Source organism: Bos indicus, chromosome 4 (genome assembly GCF_029378745.1).
Source record: "Bos indicus isolate NIAB-ARS_2022 breed Sahiwal x Tharparkar chromosome 4, NIAB-ARS_B.indTharparkar_mat_pri_1.0, whole genome shotgun sequence".
In the NCBI taxonomy this organism is placed as follows: domain Eukaryota; kingdom Metazoa; phylum Chordata; class Mammalia; order Artiodactyla; family Bovidae; genus Bos; species Bos indicus.
In genome coordinates, this window is record NC_091763.1 from 67285464 (window position 1) to 67307222 (window position 21759).

The 21759-nt window shown below is 42.0% G+C and overlaps 1 protein-coding gene across 1 annotated transcript in view; it reads right to left on the reverse strand.

Moving 5' to 3' along the window:
- The window catches only part of CHN2 (chimerin 2), a 340309-nt gene extending 318865 nt beyond the window's left edge, over window positions 1-21444 (reverse strand). The window contains exon 1 of the mRNA XM_019958831.2: window positions 21033-21444. Coding sequence (XP_019814390.2) covers window positions 21033-21081 — 49 coding nt within the window. The 5' untranslated portion in view covers window positions 21082-21444. The remainder of the gene's footprint in view (window positions 1-21032) is intronic.
- Window positions 21445-21759: the final 315 nt, after the last annotated feature.

Genomic DNA, 21759 nt, shown 5'->3' on the forward strand with positions numbered 1-21759 from the left:
TTAATATACAACATTTTCTCTTTCTGACTTATTTCACTCTCTATCACAGGCTCCAGGTTCATCCACTGCATCAGGACTGATTCAAATGTGTTCTTTATATGGCTTTAGTTCAGTTCAGTTCGGTCACTCTGAACTGAATATTATATGGCTTAGTAATATTCCATTGTTTACATATATTAATAGCCAACTTCTTTATCCATTCCTTTGTTGATGGACATCTATCTAGGTATGCTGCTTCCATGTCCTAGCTTTTGTAAATAGTGTGCAACGAACACTGGGGTACATGTGTCTCTTTCAATTATGGTTTTCTCAGGGTATATGCCCTGTATTGAGATTACTGCTGCTACCCATATGATTGGGTCATGTGGCAGTTTTATTCCTAGTTTTTTAAGGAATCTCCATACTGCTCTCCATAGTGGCTGTATCAATTTACATTTCCACCAGCAGTGCAAGAGGGTTCCCTTTTCTCCATATCCTCTCCAGCATTTATTATTTGTAAATTTTTTTTGGATGATGGTCATGCTGACTGGTATGAGGTGATACCTGACTCTAGTTTTGGTTTGTATTTCTCTAATAATGAGTGATGTTGAGCATCTTTCCATGTGTTTATTAGCCATCTGTATAGACAAGTCAGATTTTTATGATGTTGAAACATTTGGCCAACAGAGCGATGGGTCAAAGGGCCAAGAGAGGCTTCCCCCAATTCTGAATTTAGAACAGGAAGTAAAAACATTAACAGAAGTGTGACGGCTGCTATGTGTGGGAAACCATGTCAAGTCACTGCGTGGTACGAGGGTCATAAGACCCAGGATCGCCTCTCTAGGCTCTTACCATTGATTAGTCAAAAGTCACAGAAAAGGAGGCCCCACTCAAGAAGAAATGAAAGTATAAAAGGGGAACAGGATTGAAGTGATTCATTTTTGACAGTAAGGATTTCTTCAACAGGGGCTTGGCAGTGTCCAGAAACACCACCTTCAGTGTCAAGAAAGTATGACTACAGCTTCATTTCGTGAAAGTTACTTGCATTTCCCTCCTGAGATGGATGAAGAGACACTGCTGATCAGACTACACAGGGCGAATTATTGCTGGTGTGTGTGTGCACACGCATACACTTGCATGTGAATACTAATGCAGCATAGTTTTGCAATGAGTTTTTATCTTTTAAGATAACGACTAAAATATTTACAGATGAAATAATACCAGGCCTGAGACTTGCTTCAAAGTAATTCAAACTATGGAAGTTGAGTTTAGATGACATTGGCCATGAGTTTATAATTATTGAAGTTGATTCACTATACCTTCTCTTTAAGTATATTTAAAATAATCTATAGAAAAAGTCATTTTCAAAGGACAGAGGGAGTGGGGGAGGGACAAATTAGGAGCATGAGATTAACAGATACATACCACTATACAAAAAATAGATAAGCAACAAGGATTTACCATATAGCACAGGAAACTATATTCGATAGCTTGTAATGATCTGTAATAGAATATAATCAGAAAAAAACTGAATCACTATGCTGTACATCTGAAACTAACACAATATCGTAAATCAACTATACTTCAACAACAAAAATGTTATTTAAAATCTAAATTGGTAATAAAAGCCTGCTAAATATGTAGGAAAAATCAAACTCTTAAATCAGCATTTAATAAAACAGTGTTATTCAGTTCAGATTCCCAGGTGGTGCCAGTGGTAAAGAACCCGCCTGCCAATGCAGGAGATGTAAGAGACACTGGTTCAATCCTTGGATAGGGAAGATCCTCAGAGGAAGGCATGGCAACCCACTCCAGGATTCTTAACTGAAGAATCCCATGGGCAGAGGGGCCTGGAGGGCTATAATCCATATGGTCACAAAGAACTGATCAAGCAACTTAGCATGCATAAATTCGATGTAAGTTAAAAAATGAACAAAAGTTCCTTGAAAGCTATTATTGAGTGTGAATACAAGATTCCACAGGGTGCCATGTATAGCACAACCATGCCTTGAGCGAGGAAGCTCAGTTCTTTGGGGTTTTAACCCAATTTGCAATCTGTTTTTCGAACTACCCATTGACACCTTATAGTAAAATCAATTTCTGGGCACTGATCAGTTTTTAGACGAATTAAAATGCAACATAAAAGAAAACAGAGCATGTCACACATGAAGGGGTAAGCACAGCTTACACCTACACGAAGACTTCATGTTTAGTCTACTCTCAATATAACGCCAGGATGGTTCCTGGTTAAAACCCAAGTCAGATCATGTCACTCTTGTGTGGGTGTGTGTTCAGTTGTATCCAACTCTTTGCAATCCCATGGACTGACTGTAGCCTGCCAGGGTCCTCTGTTACTCTTCTGGAACCCTATAGATTATCAAGGGATGATTAATCTCAGTGTAAAAGCCAAAAGTCCCTACAATGGTCTACACAGCCCACCATGATCTTCCCACCCCCACCCCTTCTGCTCAGTCCTATTTACCCCTTATTACCCCAGATCCATGACATTACTCCTGTTCCTGGAACATACCAGGCACATGCTCACAGGTGGGTGTCTGTAACTCTGGTCCCTCTGTCTGGAATGCTCTTCCTCCAGATATCTACATGCTGGCTTCCTCACCATCAATGTCATCTTCTCAGTAAGGCCTTCCTTGACCATACAATTTAATAATCAGAACCCCCCTCAACTCCCAATATTTCCTATCTCCCTTTCTGCTTTATTTTTCTGCATAGAACTTATCACCTTCTAATATATTATGTAAATTATAAATTATATGTAATAATGATGCATATATTTTGTTTTTTTTTTAATTTAATTTTATTTTTAAACTTTACATAACTGTATTAGTTTTTCCAGATGGATTCATTTTGATATTTGGCAAAACTAATACAATGATGCATATATTTTGTAAATATACAGAGTACATATAATTTCTTTGGTTTACTATTTCTCTATATTCAGAAACTACATAAGCACCAGAATTTTTGTCCCTTTTGTTCACTACTGTAATATTTCTAACACCAAGAACATAGTAAATGCTTGATAAGGATACACTGAATTATGTATACTTAGCATGGTGTCTGTATGTGCTGAGTTATGATGCAAAGTGTATTTCTAGATGTAAGAAATTCCCAAAGGTTTGTATAGTACTTCCCTATAGCACATTTGCGATGTCTCTGGGCTTACTTGGAGTGAGGACTGAAAATTGAGTGCAGGACAGGCACCCAGTAGTTCTTCATATCTTACAGACTGGGTGCCAGGAGCAAATGAGGCCAATGATAACTGCTATGTGAAGTATGTGTGGGAGGAAGGAGGGCTGTTTGGGCATACCACCAAAGTACTGAAAATTGGCAAGAGGAAATCAGCAGAGTCACAAAATCATAAAATTTTCAAGACCTTCAGAGATGATCTGGTCTGACCTAATAATTCAACAGATGAGCATCAAAAAGTTACAAAATGATAATGTAATTGTCCCCAGGCCATATGCAAAGTAAAAGCCAAGGCAGAACTAGCATAGAAGGGAGTCACATGACTCCTTGTCCAATAATTTTTGCATACTCTGGCCTGACATAAAAATGAAATATAAGAATCTGCTCTCCAAAAGCCCCTGCCTGTTTTTCATTTCTTTGGAAATAACCTGAGATTCTTTCTCCAATTAGGCGCCAGTCATTTATTCCACTCAAGCCTTTACCATTTGCAGGGCTCTCTGTTTTAAAGACAAAGAGCTACTAATGATCACTATTTCTCACAAATCAAAGCTTTAAAAATTCCTCACCATAGCAACCAGGAGTGGTTGAATCATCTACTATTATTCCCTGAATTTCCAATATAACAATTCCAACTTACACCAGACTCAGGTGTTAAAGTCGGTCGAGATTCAAAACCTTCCACCCTCACTGTCCTACTTTTCATTAGAGCTGAAGAATCTATACATTTTTGAATGAATGGCTCAGAACCATAAAGTAAGATGTTTCAAATCAGAAAACACTAACAAGTGAAACAATGCATCCGTACAAGCTGTCAGCCACCTTAACTTGGAAGGGAAGCAGATATATGTTTTTTCAGGGGAGAAATATTATTACAAAATGGATAGATTCACTAATGGATTCTCAACTAGATTATAATTAAGTCCTTTGCCTGGGAAAGGCCAGGTTTCTTAGGACTCTCAGTATTTCTGGGTGGCTTTGGAGATTTCAAGGGCTGAGGACATTCATGACATACCTATGGCAGATACCCTGGGTTCCTCCAGCCTCCTTCACAAAAACCTGTTCCATCCAGCTGTCCTCACTTTTCCAGGAGAGGCTGTTCCAGGAAGTGGGGGTCATGACTGGACTGAGTGCACCATGAAATCCTATTCTTGCAAGTGATTGGCTCATATGAGAGCATATGACACAACAATGACCAATGAGACACGGGAAAGTCTGCTGTTGGGAGGGATGCTTCTGAGACAGGTGTTTTTACTTTCCATCAAACCAGTAGGAAGATGTTACCCTTTTTCTCTTTCTAAATGTGAAGCCAGGGACTGCTGCTGTCATCCTGACATGGAAAGGAGAGTGAGGCTGAGGACAAAGCCCATCCACCAAGAGGGAGAGCCCACAGAACTGCAGAGAAGCAGACTCAGTCAGATGTTACAGTGTATACCATGCTGACCTCCCACTTCTTTGGGGATTTTCTGCTGAAGCATCCTGCTGCTGCTGCTGCTAAGTCGCTTCAGTTGTGTCCAACTCTGTGCGACCCCAGAGACGGAAGCCCACCAGGCTCCCCGGTCCTTGGGATTCTCCAGGCAAGAACATTGGAGTGGGTTGCCATCTCCTTCTCCAATGCATGAAAGTGAAAAGTAAAAGGCAAGTCGCTCAGTCATGTCTGACTCTTAGCGACCCCATGGACTGCAGCCTACCAGGCTCCTCCATCCATGGGATTTTCCAGGCAAGAGTGCTGGAGTGGGGTGCCATTGCCTTCTCCGGCAGAAGCATCCTAGTCCATGCAATACTCGTACCCTGGAATGGTCTAGTCAGGAAGTGAGGAGGTGTGAATGCATTAGGCATGTTGGTGTCAGCATGAGAAGAGTCACATGCATGGCATGTCCCAGGGACAGTGTGTCTTTTGTTAGAGAAAGCTTGGCCGGTGATATTAGCAAGCTGGAGGACCAAGGTATAAATGCACACCTGGGGTGAGACATGAGGGCAGCTGCAGAGGCTAGCACAAGGCACATACGTTGCCCACGTTGTTGCAGGGTACCCAGGGCAGCCAAATTTCCCTGAGGGGAGGACACAGAATAACAAATCCACTATAGCCCACACCCACTTCCTCCTCTGGGTGCCAAGAAAATACTGCAGATCGGACCTTAAAAGAAAGAACTAGGGAAGGCTTAGTTTCAGGATTTGCTTTGCCTCTGTACTCTCATGAATGGCTATTTATTTGAATTTTGTGTGGGGACCCATCTGAGCTGTCCCTTGGGGAGAAGAAAGAGGACAGGCCACAAAGGAGAACCGGTTGTCCTATACACTCATACATGCCTTGGGAGAGCGAAGCCTGCCCATGAAAGTGGCCACCCAGGGACTCCGCTCCCCAAAGACACCAGTCTCTAGCCCCACAAGCTCCCCACCAGATCTTCCTCTAACTGACGGGAAGTCTGTCTTGCTCTGGGAGTCTCTAAACTTGGGTGAAAAGGAGGATTTCTACAACAACCTGGCACTTAAACCCAGCAGGACTTTTTAAAATGCTCACTGATTGGATTCGCTGTATTGAACTATATGTGGTTCTAGAAAACTTCGTATTTGTAATATTCATATTTTAGAGTGAATCGGATCAAACGCATTTTTTCCTTTACTTGCTCAGTGTGAAAGTAAGCACTGTGAGATGATCTGAGACAGCTGTACCTGTGTAATATTTTAGTCTTCCTAACAGTATTTACAGTACAATACTGTGATCTGACATGATCAAAGGGTGTCAGCTCTTTGATTAGAAACAACAAAAGAGCCAACAGACGATACCCCTGGAAACACTGGCACAGGCATCCATCTAATAGGGCGTGGGAGAGAGGAACAGCAGCGTCACTGCGCTGGTAACACTCAGCAGCACCACGTACACAGAGGCAATGTGGGAAACTTGGTTCCCCAATGACCCGCGTTTCAGTTGGAGGGCATAAGAGTTGTGCCCTGGGCTTGAAAAGCTGCATAAAAATCCAATTAACTAGTCATGAGAAATGCATTAATTGCTTTGTCCAGCATCAGCAGAGACCTGCTGCTGTTCCTCATTTTTCAGCCAGAGGAGAAAGGACACCATGGTCTCCAGGGGGCACAGAGGAAGAAGGCGTCTGCTGGAGCAGGCAGAGCTGACCCTGTGAACCAGCCACAGAGAACACAATTTTGTGGAACTTTTTCAGATCGAAGACTGGAAGCACAAAAAGATGAGTGTGTAAATGAAAACGGGAAGAGGGCTATCTCCGTGTGTTGTTGAAGATACCAGTAAATAGAGAGTGAACGTTTCCTATCCAATTACAAGCATCCTATCTGGGAATGACTCGATAATTAAGTTTTTTTTATGGTCTTTTCACCCTATCTTGCCTATTCTATTCATTTTCTGGCCTTTTCAAAATGATGGGTTTATTGAGATATAATTCATTTACCCTACAATCCACCTCTTTAAAAGTGTACAATTCAGTGACTTTTCGTGTAATCACACACAGGTGCAACCATTATCACAATCAATTTTAGAACAACTTCATCACCCTGCAAAGAACATACCCATTAGCAGTCGCTCTGGTTCTTCTCCAATCCCCATGCCCAGCCAAAGGAAATAACGAATCGACTTTCCGTCTCTATGATTTGCCTATTCTGGAGATTTCATATAAGTGGAATCATACAATACATATGATTAAAACAAGTTTTTATTTACTTAATTTTGGCTGTGCTGGGTCTTCATTGCTGGTGCTGGCTTTTCTCTAGTTGCAGCAAGCGGGGGCTACTCTCTAGGTGCAGTGTGCCGGCTTCTCATTGTGTGTTGGTGTTATGGAGCACAGACTCTCACGTGCAGGCTTCGGTAGTTACGGCATGTGGGCTCAGTAATTTGCAGCTCCCAGGCTCTGGAGCACAGACTCAATAGTTGTGGCACAGGGGCTTAGCTTAGCTGCTCCTCAGCATGTGGGATCTTCCCAGATCAGGGATCTAACCTATGTCTCCTATATTGGCAGGCAGATTCTTTACTGCTGAACTGCCAGGCAAGCCAATATGTGGTCTTTTGTAGCTCAATTCTTTCACTTCATATAATCTTATCAAAGTTCATTTTTGTGGTAGCATGTATATTTTATTCTTTAAAAAAATTTCTTTGTAGGTCTCCCTGCTGAACTCAAGCTTCACTACTTATGTTTCTTGAGTGCTCACTATTCAGCCCTGAAAAGTGCTTGTGAAATACAAATCAAGTTTAAAAAGAAGTCCTGGCTCATAAAAGTCCATGTAATTTTGCTGGGCATCTCCTATTGCAACTAAATGCAAATAATCTATATGAACACTTTAAAAAATACTAATTTTCTAAAAATCATTAAAGGCATGCAGCTAATATGAAACTATGATGAAATTTACATCACTTACAGAGCTGATTTACATACAAGAGATAAAGGAGGGACTATAGCAGCATCCCTTTGATAGACTTGGGACACTGACATATTCATTTACTCAATAACTACTTATGGAGTGCCTAAGCATGTGCACGTGTACTCAGTCACTCAGCCTACTGCATGCCAGACACTGTTCTAGACACTGGGGACAGATGGAACAGAACAGACAAAAAATATCTGCCATCACGGAGCATGTATTTTAGTGATATGGAGTAAGACAATTTAAAGGAAGAAAACCAAGGGAATAAAAAGCAGGAAATTCAAAGTAGTGGTTAGTTTGGAGGGAGGGAACGAAAGAAGACAGAGGAGGGAAGGGAGAAGAGCACCAGGAGGATGCAAGGGAATAAAATGTTCCTAGAGTCAAGTGGTAGTTTTTTGTTTTTTAATGAGAGTTACCATTGTTGCGCTTTGTAACTTGCATGTCTGTTACAGATATTCATTTGCATATACTGATCATTACATCAAATTTGATCTGAGCCACTCCTCTGGACTGGAAAGTATAAACAGTGGCATGCCTTTGGATAAGGGATTTGTCCGGGCTAATTCACAATGTCTATGGGTATATGGGAGGCACAGTGGAGTCTGACACTGAGTGGAGAAATTCTAAACTTGTGGGATTACGCTGCAAGGTTTTGAAAGGCTTTTGAAGAGAGCAAGATAATATATTTAGAAGAGATTTTTCCAGTTATATTAGATGATCGTGAATTCTGGGTGATCACTTAGCACACAGGAAAGCAATCAATGGAGCATCTATTAGAATGGAAACTTCAACAGACCAGAGATTTTTCTGTTTTGTTCACAAATTTTTAGTTTTCAAGTTTCTTTCACAGGTATGTTCCCATTTGATTCTACAACAAGTAATATTAGCCCATTTTTTGGATGAGAAAATGGAAATTCAAGTTAGCACTAATTGGTGCTATTGTTTGGCCACTGGTGCTAGTGTTTGGGCTGAATCTTCAACTTCCCGGCACATGATACAAGACACAGCACCCCTGAAGTTCAGGATTTACGTGAACCCACATTTATTCACGAAGTCAAGAACAGACATTAGAAATAAGCCTCAGAGAGTTACATTTAAAGCAACAGAAAGAAATACAAGTCCACTCTGGGAACAGAAAATGGATGGAACTCATTACTAGAAGAAAAGGCACAAGCTAAAACTACATATGCTCTCAGGAACATGTTTACATGAATTCCTAAATGACAGATTTACACTCAGCTATTTATGAAAAATAAGATATCTGCAGGGCATCTCTTCCCTGAAAGACTGCTGTGCATTTTTACAAAATACCCCTTACTGTTATTCCTGGGGTTAGAATATAGAACCAAATAAGTACTATGGCAATTATCATGTTCTTATGACAAATTACATTGTCTAGTTCCAAATCATGTCTTCCGCTCATAATTCCCAAGGATTTGTTGTGGTTATGCTCCTAATCTGAATCTGATATTATTTCAAAAGAGTTGACAAAGCCCCTGTCAAATGTTTTTCCCCCCAAAGAAGAACTCACACTTGATCTTTTTTTAAAAAAAAAAAAAAAAGCATGTGGGTTAGTTTGCTTAAAACAAACATAGGGCTCTCGCATGGACAAAGTTCAACCCTCAGGCATATGAACATCACATGTAAACAAAACCCTCTGTGCCCAGGTCACTGACAGTACCTTCAACCCTAGGTATTGATCACGAGGGAGATAAGCAGAGGACACTTGGCTTGAATTAACCAGGCCCCCAACCAGAACCTTACGAGCTCACGGACCTTTCTGAAGGAGTCATCATAAGGTTCTCTTTGCATCAGAAAGTCAGCAAAAGAGTATTATTTACCCAATAAACATGGTTTTACGATCTCACTCTCTGCAGGGACAAACACTGTAAAACAAAATGGCTCACTTTTCTGTAATAAAATGAATTTGAATGAACAACTTAAATCAATATTAAGCAGCCAAATTATATGTATTAATATTTGCACATCATTAGCCAAATCCCAAGTGAATTGTTTCATTACTAAAGGTAATGCTAGGTTTGACTTTTCATTTCCATGGGTATTAACTTATATATTTGGTTGAAAATAACTTTTGTTTGAAACCCAATCTACTTCTGCTTCTGTGTGTACACACACACACACACACACACACAGACATACATCATTATGTACGTGTGTGTATATATACACACATGCGTACTCATGGCAAGAAGCTTCAGGTCAAGACAAAATGTGTTCCTTGTTCTCTCAGTTTCTCTTTTCAACTTCACAGCTTTATCACACTGATGGCTTTCTTTGGAAAGAGGGGTATACATAAAACTCACAAATAAATATGTAAAGTCTAGAATCATAGTGAAGCAAAAACCAAAAATAAAAAATAAAGCACAAAACCTATATAAACAAGAAGTGGATAAAAATCTCAACCTGTCCCTCTCAATAGCATTTCATTTCAAAATCACTGTACAGACCCAGCAAAATGAAGGACACCTTTCAATGTCTGAGACTAAACCAAAATAGGACGTTGAGAATCAGGGTTGAACTAGACGTCAGGGGAGGCAGGGTATGTTTCTGGCCTGGAAAGTGGACCGGATGGCAACTGTGAGAGCCTCTGATCAGTCAATCAGCAGGTTTTGTATGGTAGATTCTGTGACAAAGGCTAGAACATTCCCACTGAAGTTGTCCAGACCAGTAGTACTATCTGGCTCAAATATAATATTAGCCACATATGTAGTTTTAAATATCCTGGCAGCTACATTAAACATTTTCAATAAACAGGTAGAATTAATTTTTTAAAATAAATTTTCTTTAACCTAATATCCAAAAATGTTATCATTTCAACATATAATCAATATAACAAAGTTATTCATAAGACATTTTACCTTCTCTTTGTTTTGTAAACTGTTCAATTCTTATGTGTACTTTACTTTGCAGAGCATCTCAGACTAGCCACATTTCAAGGGCTAAATAGCCCAGGAGGCTGCCATATTGGGTCCTGCAGGTCTAGGTGGAGAATCAGTCCCTTAGAGGTAGCGTTGCAGCCCTCACCCTCTAGTAGATGCCTCAGATTTACCCTCAAAACCATGCTCCCTGCTTCCTGCTTATTTGCTGTCCCCTAATTGATCTCACTCAGGTTTATTCTTGAGAAGCAAAATTATTTAAGAAAAAGCACTTTACATCATTAGAGTGGCATTATGTGAAATAACTAGAAAGGGCTAGGTTTGCTTTTCTTGAAGAAGACCGTGCTCAGCCAGGACTGAGGGTAGAGAGGGCAGTGATGGGACATGATGAAGTCTAGGTACTGGGCTTCTGATGAGAAAAGAACTACATAAGGTTATTACCCAAGTGATTCTGTGATTCATACCGCCCAAAATTTGTGATCTGAGTTATATCATTAAAGAATAAGCCATGCATGCTACCTGCCTCTGGCTAGTACGGTTTCTGAATCTAGTGGCCGAATCTCAATATCCACCTCTTTCTTGACAGTTGTTTGACATTTTAAAGGTAACCCTCCACCTTTCCATTTTTTGGTTGAACTTGAAGATGGTAACAGAAGTTCAAGAAGGGGAGCAGTTTCCTTTCCATAGGAGCTGTCATGTTCCTGAATCTTATTTGCATACATTTCCCCCCAGTTAAAATAAATTCCAAAAGCTAACTTTATTTTCTAAAAATCAGTCTGTTTTCTTTGCCCTGTATGGGCCTTTTGCAGAAGCAAAATACTTCTAGGCAAATGGTTTACTGTGGGTCAGGTTGGTAGAAAATCTCCTTTAAATAGCATATCTTAAATATGCCACTTAGCAACCTCAATCCACACATTCACAGTTTTCCCATTTTCTTTATGATTTGGGGGAAGAAACACAATTATAAGATCCAAACTTCTTCTGGATAAAGGCATTTTTTCCTCTTTGAGGATGAAATTACAACTCACTGTGGGTTTATTTCAAAAAGGAGTTGCCATTAAGGAAACAACAGACAATTTTTAAAAAAAGCTTAAATCAAACTTCAGGACTAGTGAGGTTTACAAACATTTTAATTACTTTCCCCAGCATCATATTCCATCTGTCATTCCACAGCTTGCCTCAAAGTTATGAAAAAATTACTTTAAAAAATTTGCAAAATTAGTAAAATATAACCAAAGCAGCACAAGAAGCAAACACAAGAATGGGAGAACACTTTATCAAATTTTCTATCCCTAGGTAACTAATTTTACGTTAGTAAGGTCCCTATCTTAGACCTACTGACACTACTGCCCAACAGAATCGTCTATATAACAGTGAAAATGTTCCATTTCTGCACGGTCTAATATGGTAGCCACTAGCCATATGTACTACTGAGCACTTGAAATGTCCCTAGGACAACTGAGGAACTGAATTTTAAAAAAAATTTAAACAGTTATATGTGGTTAGTGGTTACCATATTGGACAGCATAACTATACATATTTAAAGCAGACAAAAGACCACTTAAGTCTCTGCCTCTATGGACACAACAGCCTTGAGTTCTAAGGCCCATAAAGAGACTCTGATGTATAGATCAGTCTTATGGACTCTGTGGGAGAGAGAGAGGGTGGGGAGATTTGGGAGAATGGCATTGAAACATGTATAATATCATGTATGAAACGAGTCGCCAGTCCAGGTTTGATGCACGATACTGGATGCTTGGGGCTGGTGCACTGGGACGACCCAGAGGGAGGGTATGGGGAGGGAGGAGGGTTCAGGATGGGGAGCACGGGTGTACCTGTGGCAGATTCATTTCAATGTTGGGCAAAACTAATACAATATTGTAAAGTTTAAAAATAAAATAAAATTAAAAAAAATAAAACACAAAGCACTTGATGATTTCCTTTTTGGAAAAAATAATTACATAGAATGGCCTTACAAAGTCAGATAAAAAAATATCTGCGAGAAATTCTCTAAGGATGATACTACTCTTTAGGACGAGCTAGTAAGAAGGATGGAGAATGAATGTTCTAGAAATATGGGTCCATACTACAGTTCAGCTCTACCACCAACTAGCCAAGTGGCACTGGGCAGCCAGTTCCTGGAGTTACTTCGACCCTGATTCTTCCTTATACAAATGCCAGAATCTTCTAAACAACCAAGGTCTGTCTTTGGTCCAAACTTACAATGAAATGTTAAGTCAATCCAGTTCAGGGGGTTAAAAAAAAAAAAAAAAAACAATTCTCAGGCAGAAATTGTGTATGGTCTATCTGAGCACCTTCTGTAATTTCAGCTCCTTTATATGTTCACTTAAGATATAAACTAAGGAATAGATATTCTGCTGCCTGACGATTCAGAATCTGGGATGATAACAGAACCTGTTATCATCATGAGATAACAGGACTTATGTCCTCACACAAAAACAATGCTTCTGTAATGCCCGTGAAGAAAACCAACTGAATGCTAAGTAGCACTTTTCCTTTATTTGCCCCCCTTTTTTTTATTGAGAAAATTTTCAAACCTTTAGAAAAGTTATAAAAATAGTACAATGAACACCTAATATACCCTTCACCTTGCAAGACTATTCTCAAGTACAGATAAAAGCTCAGTTTCCTAGGTGTTCACTCTACAGAGTACTAACTTGGTAACATCTCCCAGTTCATATTACTCATGAGAATGAGCTTTGGTCAAACTGAGGTGACGGTCTGGATAAGTACTGAGGGCAAGTAAATAAAGCATAAGAATATAACTGTATTTGCTCTGTCAACCATGACATTAAACTCTAATGTCAGCAACTTTTGTGAACAGAGACAGAAACAAACCAGTTCCTCATGTTTCAAAAGGGAAGAGCACACTCTTTAGATCAAGACTTTGCTTCAATCCTATTACCTCAAATCCAATCCCTGTGCCCTCGCAGAACCTATTTCTCTGTTTACAAAATGGGATATAACGTCTACCTCAGAGAAATATGTGAGATGATGTACACAGAACGACGCATAGCAGCCACTCAGTCATGTCAGTTGCTTTTACAGTTTACTAAGCGTTTTCCCAAACAGTATCAGCAAAGACAACCCTGTGGGATAAATTCGTCAGATATCGCTATTTCTGATTTACAGCCAAGAGAACTGGGGTTCAGAGATGTTAAGGGAAGGAGAGAGGAAAGAGAGATACTTGGCCTCTAATAAGCAGGCGTGCCGACCAGGTCTGCGGAGGAGATGCTCTATCACCTCTGGGGATGCTCACCTCAACTCCAGGCAACAGGCTGTCACAACTGCAGTTTGCAGCGAGACATGTAAGGCTCAGAGGAGCTAACTTCACCAAAGACCACATAGCTAGCTGGTTGGTTTGGTTAAATATCTGGTCAAAGTGCCTATGTAAAGGGTTTTGGAGCTTTGTAAAGGGTTCAAGGGCCTTGATTAATGGTTTAAGAGTCCTGGTAAAGGGCTTAACAGTTCTGACAGGATTTAAAAGCCTTGGTTAAGAGGATAGGTGCCCCAGCTAAAGGCTTAAATGTCCAGAATCTTCTGATTCCATGTTTAGGGCTCTTCCTACAACATCTAATGAAGGCACATTTCAGAAGGTAGCATCTCTCTCCAGCTCAAGAGAGCAGATTGTTTCTCCAGACCTAGCAGTTCTGCCAGCCCAGTGGCATCCAGCCTCTTTCCTCAACAAAGCATTCTCCTCCACAGGCCACCAGGGCAAGGGGTGACTGGCGGCCTGCACAGTATGTGAGTAATACATATCTCAATTCCAGGAATATAACAATGTCCCCTCTGATCCGTGGTGATGATGACATTTTAAACAAGGTTAGTAATTGAGCACCTTTCTAGAGAATGTCTGTTGGAACTCAGACATTGGGTGATTGAAGATAACACTTTAAAACTGCTAAGGTGATTCTGTGAATGGGCTGAAGCTGGGTGCCATGTGTCACTGTTGAAGCAAGGCCATGCTGTCCAGGCCACACTGTCAAGGCCACACTGTAAAGACTATATATGAAGACCGGTCCCCACAAAGGTGTTCAACTTCTAGTAACTGAAGGAAGAGGCAGGTTATTTGCACAATCATCTGGTGAATGGCTCTTCCCCGGTACACACATTCCATCTTCAGACTCAGACCCCAAGTGCCCTGGCAGAGCAGATTGTGTGTGGGTCCAGCATATTCCTACCTGGGTTTCCTCCAACCATGGAGACTTTCAACAAACCTCTGCTTTTCTTAGTAACTTTGAGACACATGAGGAGTGAGCTCTGTCACAGCCCTGAAGCTGCACCACAGATGGACACGTCCATCTTGACCCTGTGACCAGAGTCCATGTGCGAAACAGCACAGCAGCTCCTTTCCCCACTGAGCAAGTGGGAAGAGAAGCAGCAAGGTGCCCCGAGGATTCGGGAACCATTAACAGGAAAGTAGACCAAAGACAGGGTTTCTGAAACATCTCTAAACAGCAATCTGACCAACATAAAAACAGAAGAGAAAAGAAACGGAGAAAGAGAGAACAAAGAAGGGAGGAAGGGAGGGAAGGAGCCATTCATTTTGAAAATTCAATGACATATTTCAGGAGCCATGAAATGTGAATATATTCATAAAAGATAAATCATGGATGAGTGACAGCTGCGTGCCATTAATCTTAGGTCTATCACTAGGTTCCTTTTGCCTTCTCTATATCTAACTATCTTGGCAGGAATCTTGATCTTCTGGCCAAAAACTCTTCCCCAAACCATACCAAGATGACACTGCTCATGTACAGGTTTTCCAACCCCAAAGTCCAGTTATCTTCACCACTGTATGAACGCAGGCACCCGGCGGGGCAGCAGACGGCCCTCGGCAGGACAGACACTTGGCCAAGCCCCAGGTGGCAGTGCAAAGGACACTGCCCAGTGAAGCCCTGCATAGACTGGCCTGGAAAACACTGGGGGTTTGCATCCCCCCAAAGCTGACCCCCAAAGAGAAGGTCATTCAGAACTCTTCATGGGATTAGTGGGAGCAGGGGAGGCATCTGGCATTTTAGCAAAAGTATACAGATCAGTGGGCCCTTGTCAAACACTGCAAAAAAAGCTGTTATGCCTAGGAAGAGCTGCCTTTCCTCTCAGATTCTATATCACTGGGTTCATCTCAGGTTGATTTCCCTGGTGGCTCAGATGGTCAAGTGTCTGCCTACAATGTGGGAGACCCAGGTTCGATCCCTGGGTTGGGAAGATCCTCTAGGGAAGGAAATGGCAACCCACCCCAGTACTCTTGCCTGGAAAATCCCACAGTCAGAGAAGTGTGGTAGGCTACAGTCCACGGGGTCACAAAGAGTCGGACACAACTGAGCGGCTTCACTTTCACTTTCATCTCAGGTACCACAGAGGACAGTAAGAATCTAGTAAATTAAAATGAGGTGTGGAAAGGTCACCAGAAAAACAGCAGAAAAACAATAGCTTTCATCAGTAAATGATTTCTCTCAGGGGATTAATTCTCAGCTTTGCAATTTTGTCAAATTTGCAATGTTTTTGAAATTGCAACTTTTTATGCACAATTTAAAATAAAAGTGACCAAATCCTCCTGCCATTCTAGGTAATTGAGATTAAATTACCAGCAATTAACACTAAAACAAAGGTAAAGATATTTGGCTTACACATAATTGAATATTTCTGAAGTTTAAAGGTGTAGAAGACTTCTCAATGTGAACTTCTCTGTTTCAACAAAGATATCCTGTTTTGCGGTATCAGATCCGTGGAGTTTCTAATTACACGTATATAAGTCTTGGCAGCATGATTACAGTTCAGTTTTGCCTTCTGAATCTAGGAATGTGAAAGATTTGTATATGCCACTGGTTGTGAGTCGTCAATAACAAGTAATGAAAATTCCTATTTATCATTTCTAGGATCAACACCAGTTTGACAGGAGAAAATGGCATTATTCCCTTGGCCTGAATTACTGTTGTAAAGAATCTGGAAAAACAAATCCCTCAGTCCATTCAGGAATGTTGTTTTCCCAATTAAAGTTTCAAAGACTGCACATAACATTGAGTTTTACTTTTCTCTATTAATATTTGCATTTTAATTTCAAAAGTCCCTGTCAATTTCATTTCTATAATCCAGTCCATTTATATTCTCAAAATCTTAACTTCTTATCCCAAGAATCCTTTTGATATTTAATTTTTTACCTTGTTCAGTTACTGAAAAACATCTCAAAGTTTATCTTTTTTTTTTTCAAAGTTTCTTTATCTAATACTTTACTTGAGTTCATTTTTCTTCTTCTTTTTTTTAAATTTATTTATTTTTTAGTTAAAGGATAATTACTTTATAGAATTTTGTTGGTTCCTTCCAAACATCAACATGAATCAGCCATAGGTATACATACAGGGTCTCTGTAACAACCTAGAGGGGTGGGGTGGGGATGCAGATGAGAGGGAGGTTCAAGAGGGAGGGGACATATGTATACCTATGGTTGATTTTTTTTTTCTTTTGTCTGTGAAATTATCCATTTGGTGATCACATAAGTAATACGCAAAAAGTTCTTATTTCAATTATAAAAGCAAATCTGACTCAAGATCATTAAGAAAAGTATTTTTTAAATCAACAATTGTTTATTTCAGAATATAATCAAGTACCACAGGCTAGATTAAAAGCTTAAGGATAGGGATTCCGCCCCCCCCCCCCCAATTTAAAATAATAAAGGTTATCAACCCCTCCTGCCAATCTAGGTGATTGTGAAATGTAATTACCAGCAGTTATCATTAAAACAAAGGCAAAGCAATTTCTTTTATACATAATTGAATATTCCAGAAGCAAGTTTCTAAAGAGTTCTCAGAAAATGTATTTAAAAATTAATTTTAACCTGATTATTTCATCTGTTGTGTCCCAGCTGGTAATGTAGAACAAATGAGATGCGTAGGCGATGTGGTCCACCAATAGCAAGTAAGAACACATTTACAGGAAAATCAGATAACCTTAGGCTTAATAATGAATAAACTGTTACGTTTTTACTCTTCACACAAACCCATCCAAACGTAAACCTCCCACAGCTATTCCTCTAAGGGAAGTTTACCCATGGTATTCTATTCGAGTTTACCTCTCCATGTGCTGGAGACTACAAAATCAACTGTTCCCTTCTTAGTGCTCAACTGCTCAAATGTATCCTGAGGTGTGGAGAGCTGTACCATCAAACCCACTGCTACCTGAACAGAAAGAAATCCTCCCACAGCAGCAGCCTTGAGTGCTCTGGCAGCTCCATGATTGAGGCTGTTGATGGGCCTATAAGCATAACTGTCCAGAGAAGAGGAACCACCAAAAAAACCAGATGAATAGCCCTAAGAAGGGAGCTGAAAATTAGGCTATGAACTTCCCTATCTCCAGGCCTTTGCCTAAGATTGTCCCGCTCCCTAAAATGCCTTTCCTGCTCTCTGTTTTCTGAAAACATCCCACTCATCCTTCAAGGCCCAAGTCATAAGTCACCCCTACTGACCCCTCACAACTGAGGTCATCCGTCTCCTCCCTGTACTCTCCTCCCCATAACTCATTTTCTCAAAATAGAATACAGATGGTCGTTTGTCCATCTCTGCTGCTGGATGGGGAGGGAAAGGGTCTTGATTCATCTTTCTATTCCAAACACTTGTGATTATGCCTGAAGCCTAAAGAAACTTAATAAATGCTTGTTTAATGGACCAAATCAAGACCAAATCTAACATGCAGTGCAAGAGGCAGATTTGATATGTGTTGGACTTACTTCTGTACCTAAAGTCTGAGCCAGAGAAAGCTTTTATTTTTTCCTTCCTCCAAGGAACAAACTTTATTCACACTAAGCAAACATTAAATGCCACACCCTATGCTAAATGTTCTATACACATTACCTCATTTAATCTCCGTGACATTCTTATGAAATAGTTCCTATTATTAGCATTAGATGAGGAAACTGAGGCTTGGAAAAGTTAAATAACACACCCCAACTTATCCACTGGCGGAGCCAAACTCAAGGACAATATCACAAAACTTCAGAGCTAGAGGGGTATGTGTGTTCGTCATTTAGTAGGGTCCGAATCTTTGTGACTCCATGCACCATAATCTGCCTGGCTCCTCTGTCCATGGAATTCTCCAGGCAAGGATACTGGAGTGGGTTTCCATTTCCTTCTCCAGGAGATCTTCCTGACGAAGGACTGAACCTGGGTCTCCTCCATGGAAGGCAGATTCTCTACCATCTGAGCCACCAGGGAAGCTCTAAAGAATCCTTAAATTATTTTCCTCACTTAACCTCCTTGAAGCGGAGACTGAGGCCAACCTGAGGCCTGGCACATAGTAGGTCCACCTACTATGCAAAAAACGGTGATTAATAGACTGATGAAGTGCCCTCTTTCTCAGACTCTGACCTTTGCCTGAGAACCCAGCTGCCATCACAAACAAGCTCTAATCTTTCCTGCCCAACACTTCTCACAGGTGTGAATTGCTTGTGTTTTCTGAATTATTCATGATCCACATGATGGTAAGTGTGCTTAAAAAGAGAACTCTGGTTCTCATATTTTTCAAGACAAAGTGCCTGATTAAGTGGTGAATTAGCCAATATAACCTCATGGGCTAGGTTGATTCATATTAAATGACATATCCCTGCCCACTTTTTGAATCTCAGCTTTCCTGTTATCTCTCTGTTTTCATTAGGATTTAAAACAGTGGTAAATAAAGCAAAAAATATAATAGAACCTTCACATGCATCTCTATCCTATCTACAAAGCAATCAACGTCATCTAAAGCTTATACAGTGCTGCTTCAAACCCATGTATTCTTCCTAAGGCTGAGTTAGGTTTTTCAATAAGGGTCCTTAAGCTTAAGGAGATTTTTCATCAAGATCTGAAAATTCGGATGCCACAGCACCTGTAATTTATACACCAGTAAATCATATGATAATACTGCCTTATTGTCCTTTCTCTTGTCTTCTTTCCCTTCATTACCACTCTCCCACCAGTTCATCTTGTGGGCCATTTTCAAAGAGGGGTAACCATATGCTAACCATAAGCCAACATCACTGTATTTTAAATTCAATGTTAGTCAACCAAAATGAATTGAAAAGCAGCATCAGTGGTTTGAGGATACTAAAAATAAGCTGTAGCATTTGCTGAGTTCTCAGAATTAAAACCACAGGCGGTCAACTTGTTGCTGCTCTTAATAAGATACGACTGTTCTGCCCCATTGGCTGCTACTACCAGAAACTTCGACTACCTCATACACATAACAACACTGTGCTTTTCATAAGTTGGTAATGATCAAGAAAGGAAGTGCTGTTTCACTGGAACTAAAACCTGCCAAAAAAGATAATAGATGACTTTCAAGTAATCACCTTGTTCCATGTCGCAACTGCACCTTAGTCAAATCACCTTGCATTTATGATTTAATTAGTCACACATCTAGAGATAGGGTTCCTTAATGCCTGGCTTGCTGTCCAATGCCTCCAATAGAACGTTTCTTTCTCTGAGTTTAATTTTTGGAGTAATAATTTAAAGCGGACACACAATAGAAATTAATACAATATTGATATATTGAGCATTTCCATTAGGACTTCAAGACCTTCTTGACCCCTGAATACTGTAAACTACAGTAAATGTCTTGTCAGCTATCCCTTTAGGGTTTGTCATTAAAGTTTTCAATGACCAGAGCGGTAGAAGCATTCTACCTAATGCATCATCCTGATTAGAAACCTGTCATACTCAGAATCCAGAGGGTCTGCTTCTATTGATTCCTACTCCTTCAGATTCATTAGCGATTTCTTCTCTTCAATTAGACCCGCTGATCAGCCATAGAAAAGCTGAAAGAAGCCCTTCCTTCGCTCAGCCACACTTCAAAGAAAAAAAAAAAAAATGTATGCCTGGAAAGTAAAATTACCAAACGTATTCTAAGAGGCCACAGAGGACAATCACACACACACACACACACACACGCACACACCCCTGAAACTGGGCAAATGGTCAGAGGCTGGGCTTGACCGCCGGTCCCTAACTTCAATCAGAACCAGAATGACAGAATCCCTGTATTATCCCTATCTCAAGTCCATACACCAAGCGTGCGTCTCCACGGAGCTAATTTCTGAAACAAACAAAGAAAATGAAGTATGCGAAGAGCGAGGATTTGCTCCCCCTTGCCTTGAATCTGGGCATCCAGTGGAATGGGCACCGCACACAGCCAGAGGGTTGGGGCGCCCAGCGGCACCCTCACCTTCCCCGACCCGCCAGCCCTGGTTCAGCGGCGCTAGAAAGTGCGAGCCCGCCCTGCTCGCCTCGCTTCTTGCCTACTGCTCCACAAATCCCCAAACACCCCACTTCTGCACACCAAGGGCGCCCCCGCTCTCCCACCTCTGTGCTGTCAGACTCCAGGCGCGAAGGTGCTGTGGGTGCCCAAGGGTGCCGGCCAGCCAAACAAGTGTCACAGCGGCCGCCTGCCCTCACTCCGGGAGAGCGAGCAGAACGGCCACAGGTAGGCTCTCTCCATCCCAGAGCGCCGGGCGCGGGCAGGGGGCGAGAGACCTAGCGGGGCAGCCGCTCCCGATGGGCTGAAACTCACCAGAGGACACCGAGGAGCCGGACAGGCTGGAGTTGCTGGACGCTGCCATCTCCGTGCGCCCCGCGCGACGCTTCTCGCTCAGCCCCGGAGCGGACGCCGCCGCCGCTGCCCTGGCCCGGACGCTCGCAGCCTCCGCGGCCCCCAGCCCATGGCAAAGTCCGGGGGACGCGCAGAAAGCACCAGCCTCCGGACTCTGCCTGCACTTCCTGCTCCGCCAGATGACGCGCTGCTGCCGCCGCTATTTATTTGTGGTTTCCGTCCCTCTCGGCGCCTTCGCACGCTGTTCTCCGGGTGCCGGGGGTAGGTGGGAGCGGAGGGAGGCCGAGGGGCGGCCAGAGCGGACGAATCGTGCCTCCAGCCCAGCCTCAGCTGCGGTCCGCGCTCCGCAGCGCGCGGCTGGGACCCGGGCTCCCGGGCGGCCCAGAGTCCCTCCACCAGCTCCCCGCACCCTCCCCGTGGGCTCCCGCCTCTCCGGCGGCACTTCAAGCTGCCCGGGCAAAGGCAGAGGGAGACAGACAGACAGAGCGACCTCCCCCTTCTCCCTCCGCCCCAACTCCTCTCGCGCGCACACAAAGGAAGGAGAAGGAGACGCGGGAGCTCCGGGGCTGGTTCAGCCGCTACGAGCTTGACAGCTCCTGCGACGGGGGCTGGAGGAGGCGGCTATGGACTGCTGGGCGGGGGGAACACTGGCCCGGGGAGCCGGACCCAGAGGTGCCAGAGAGGCCGC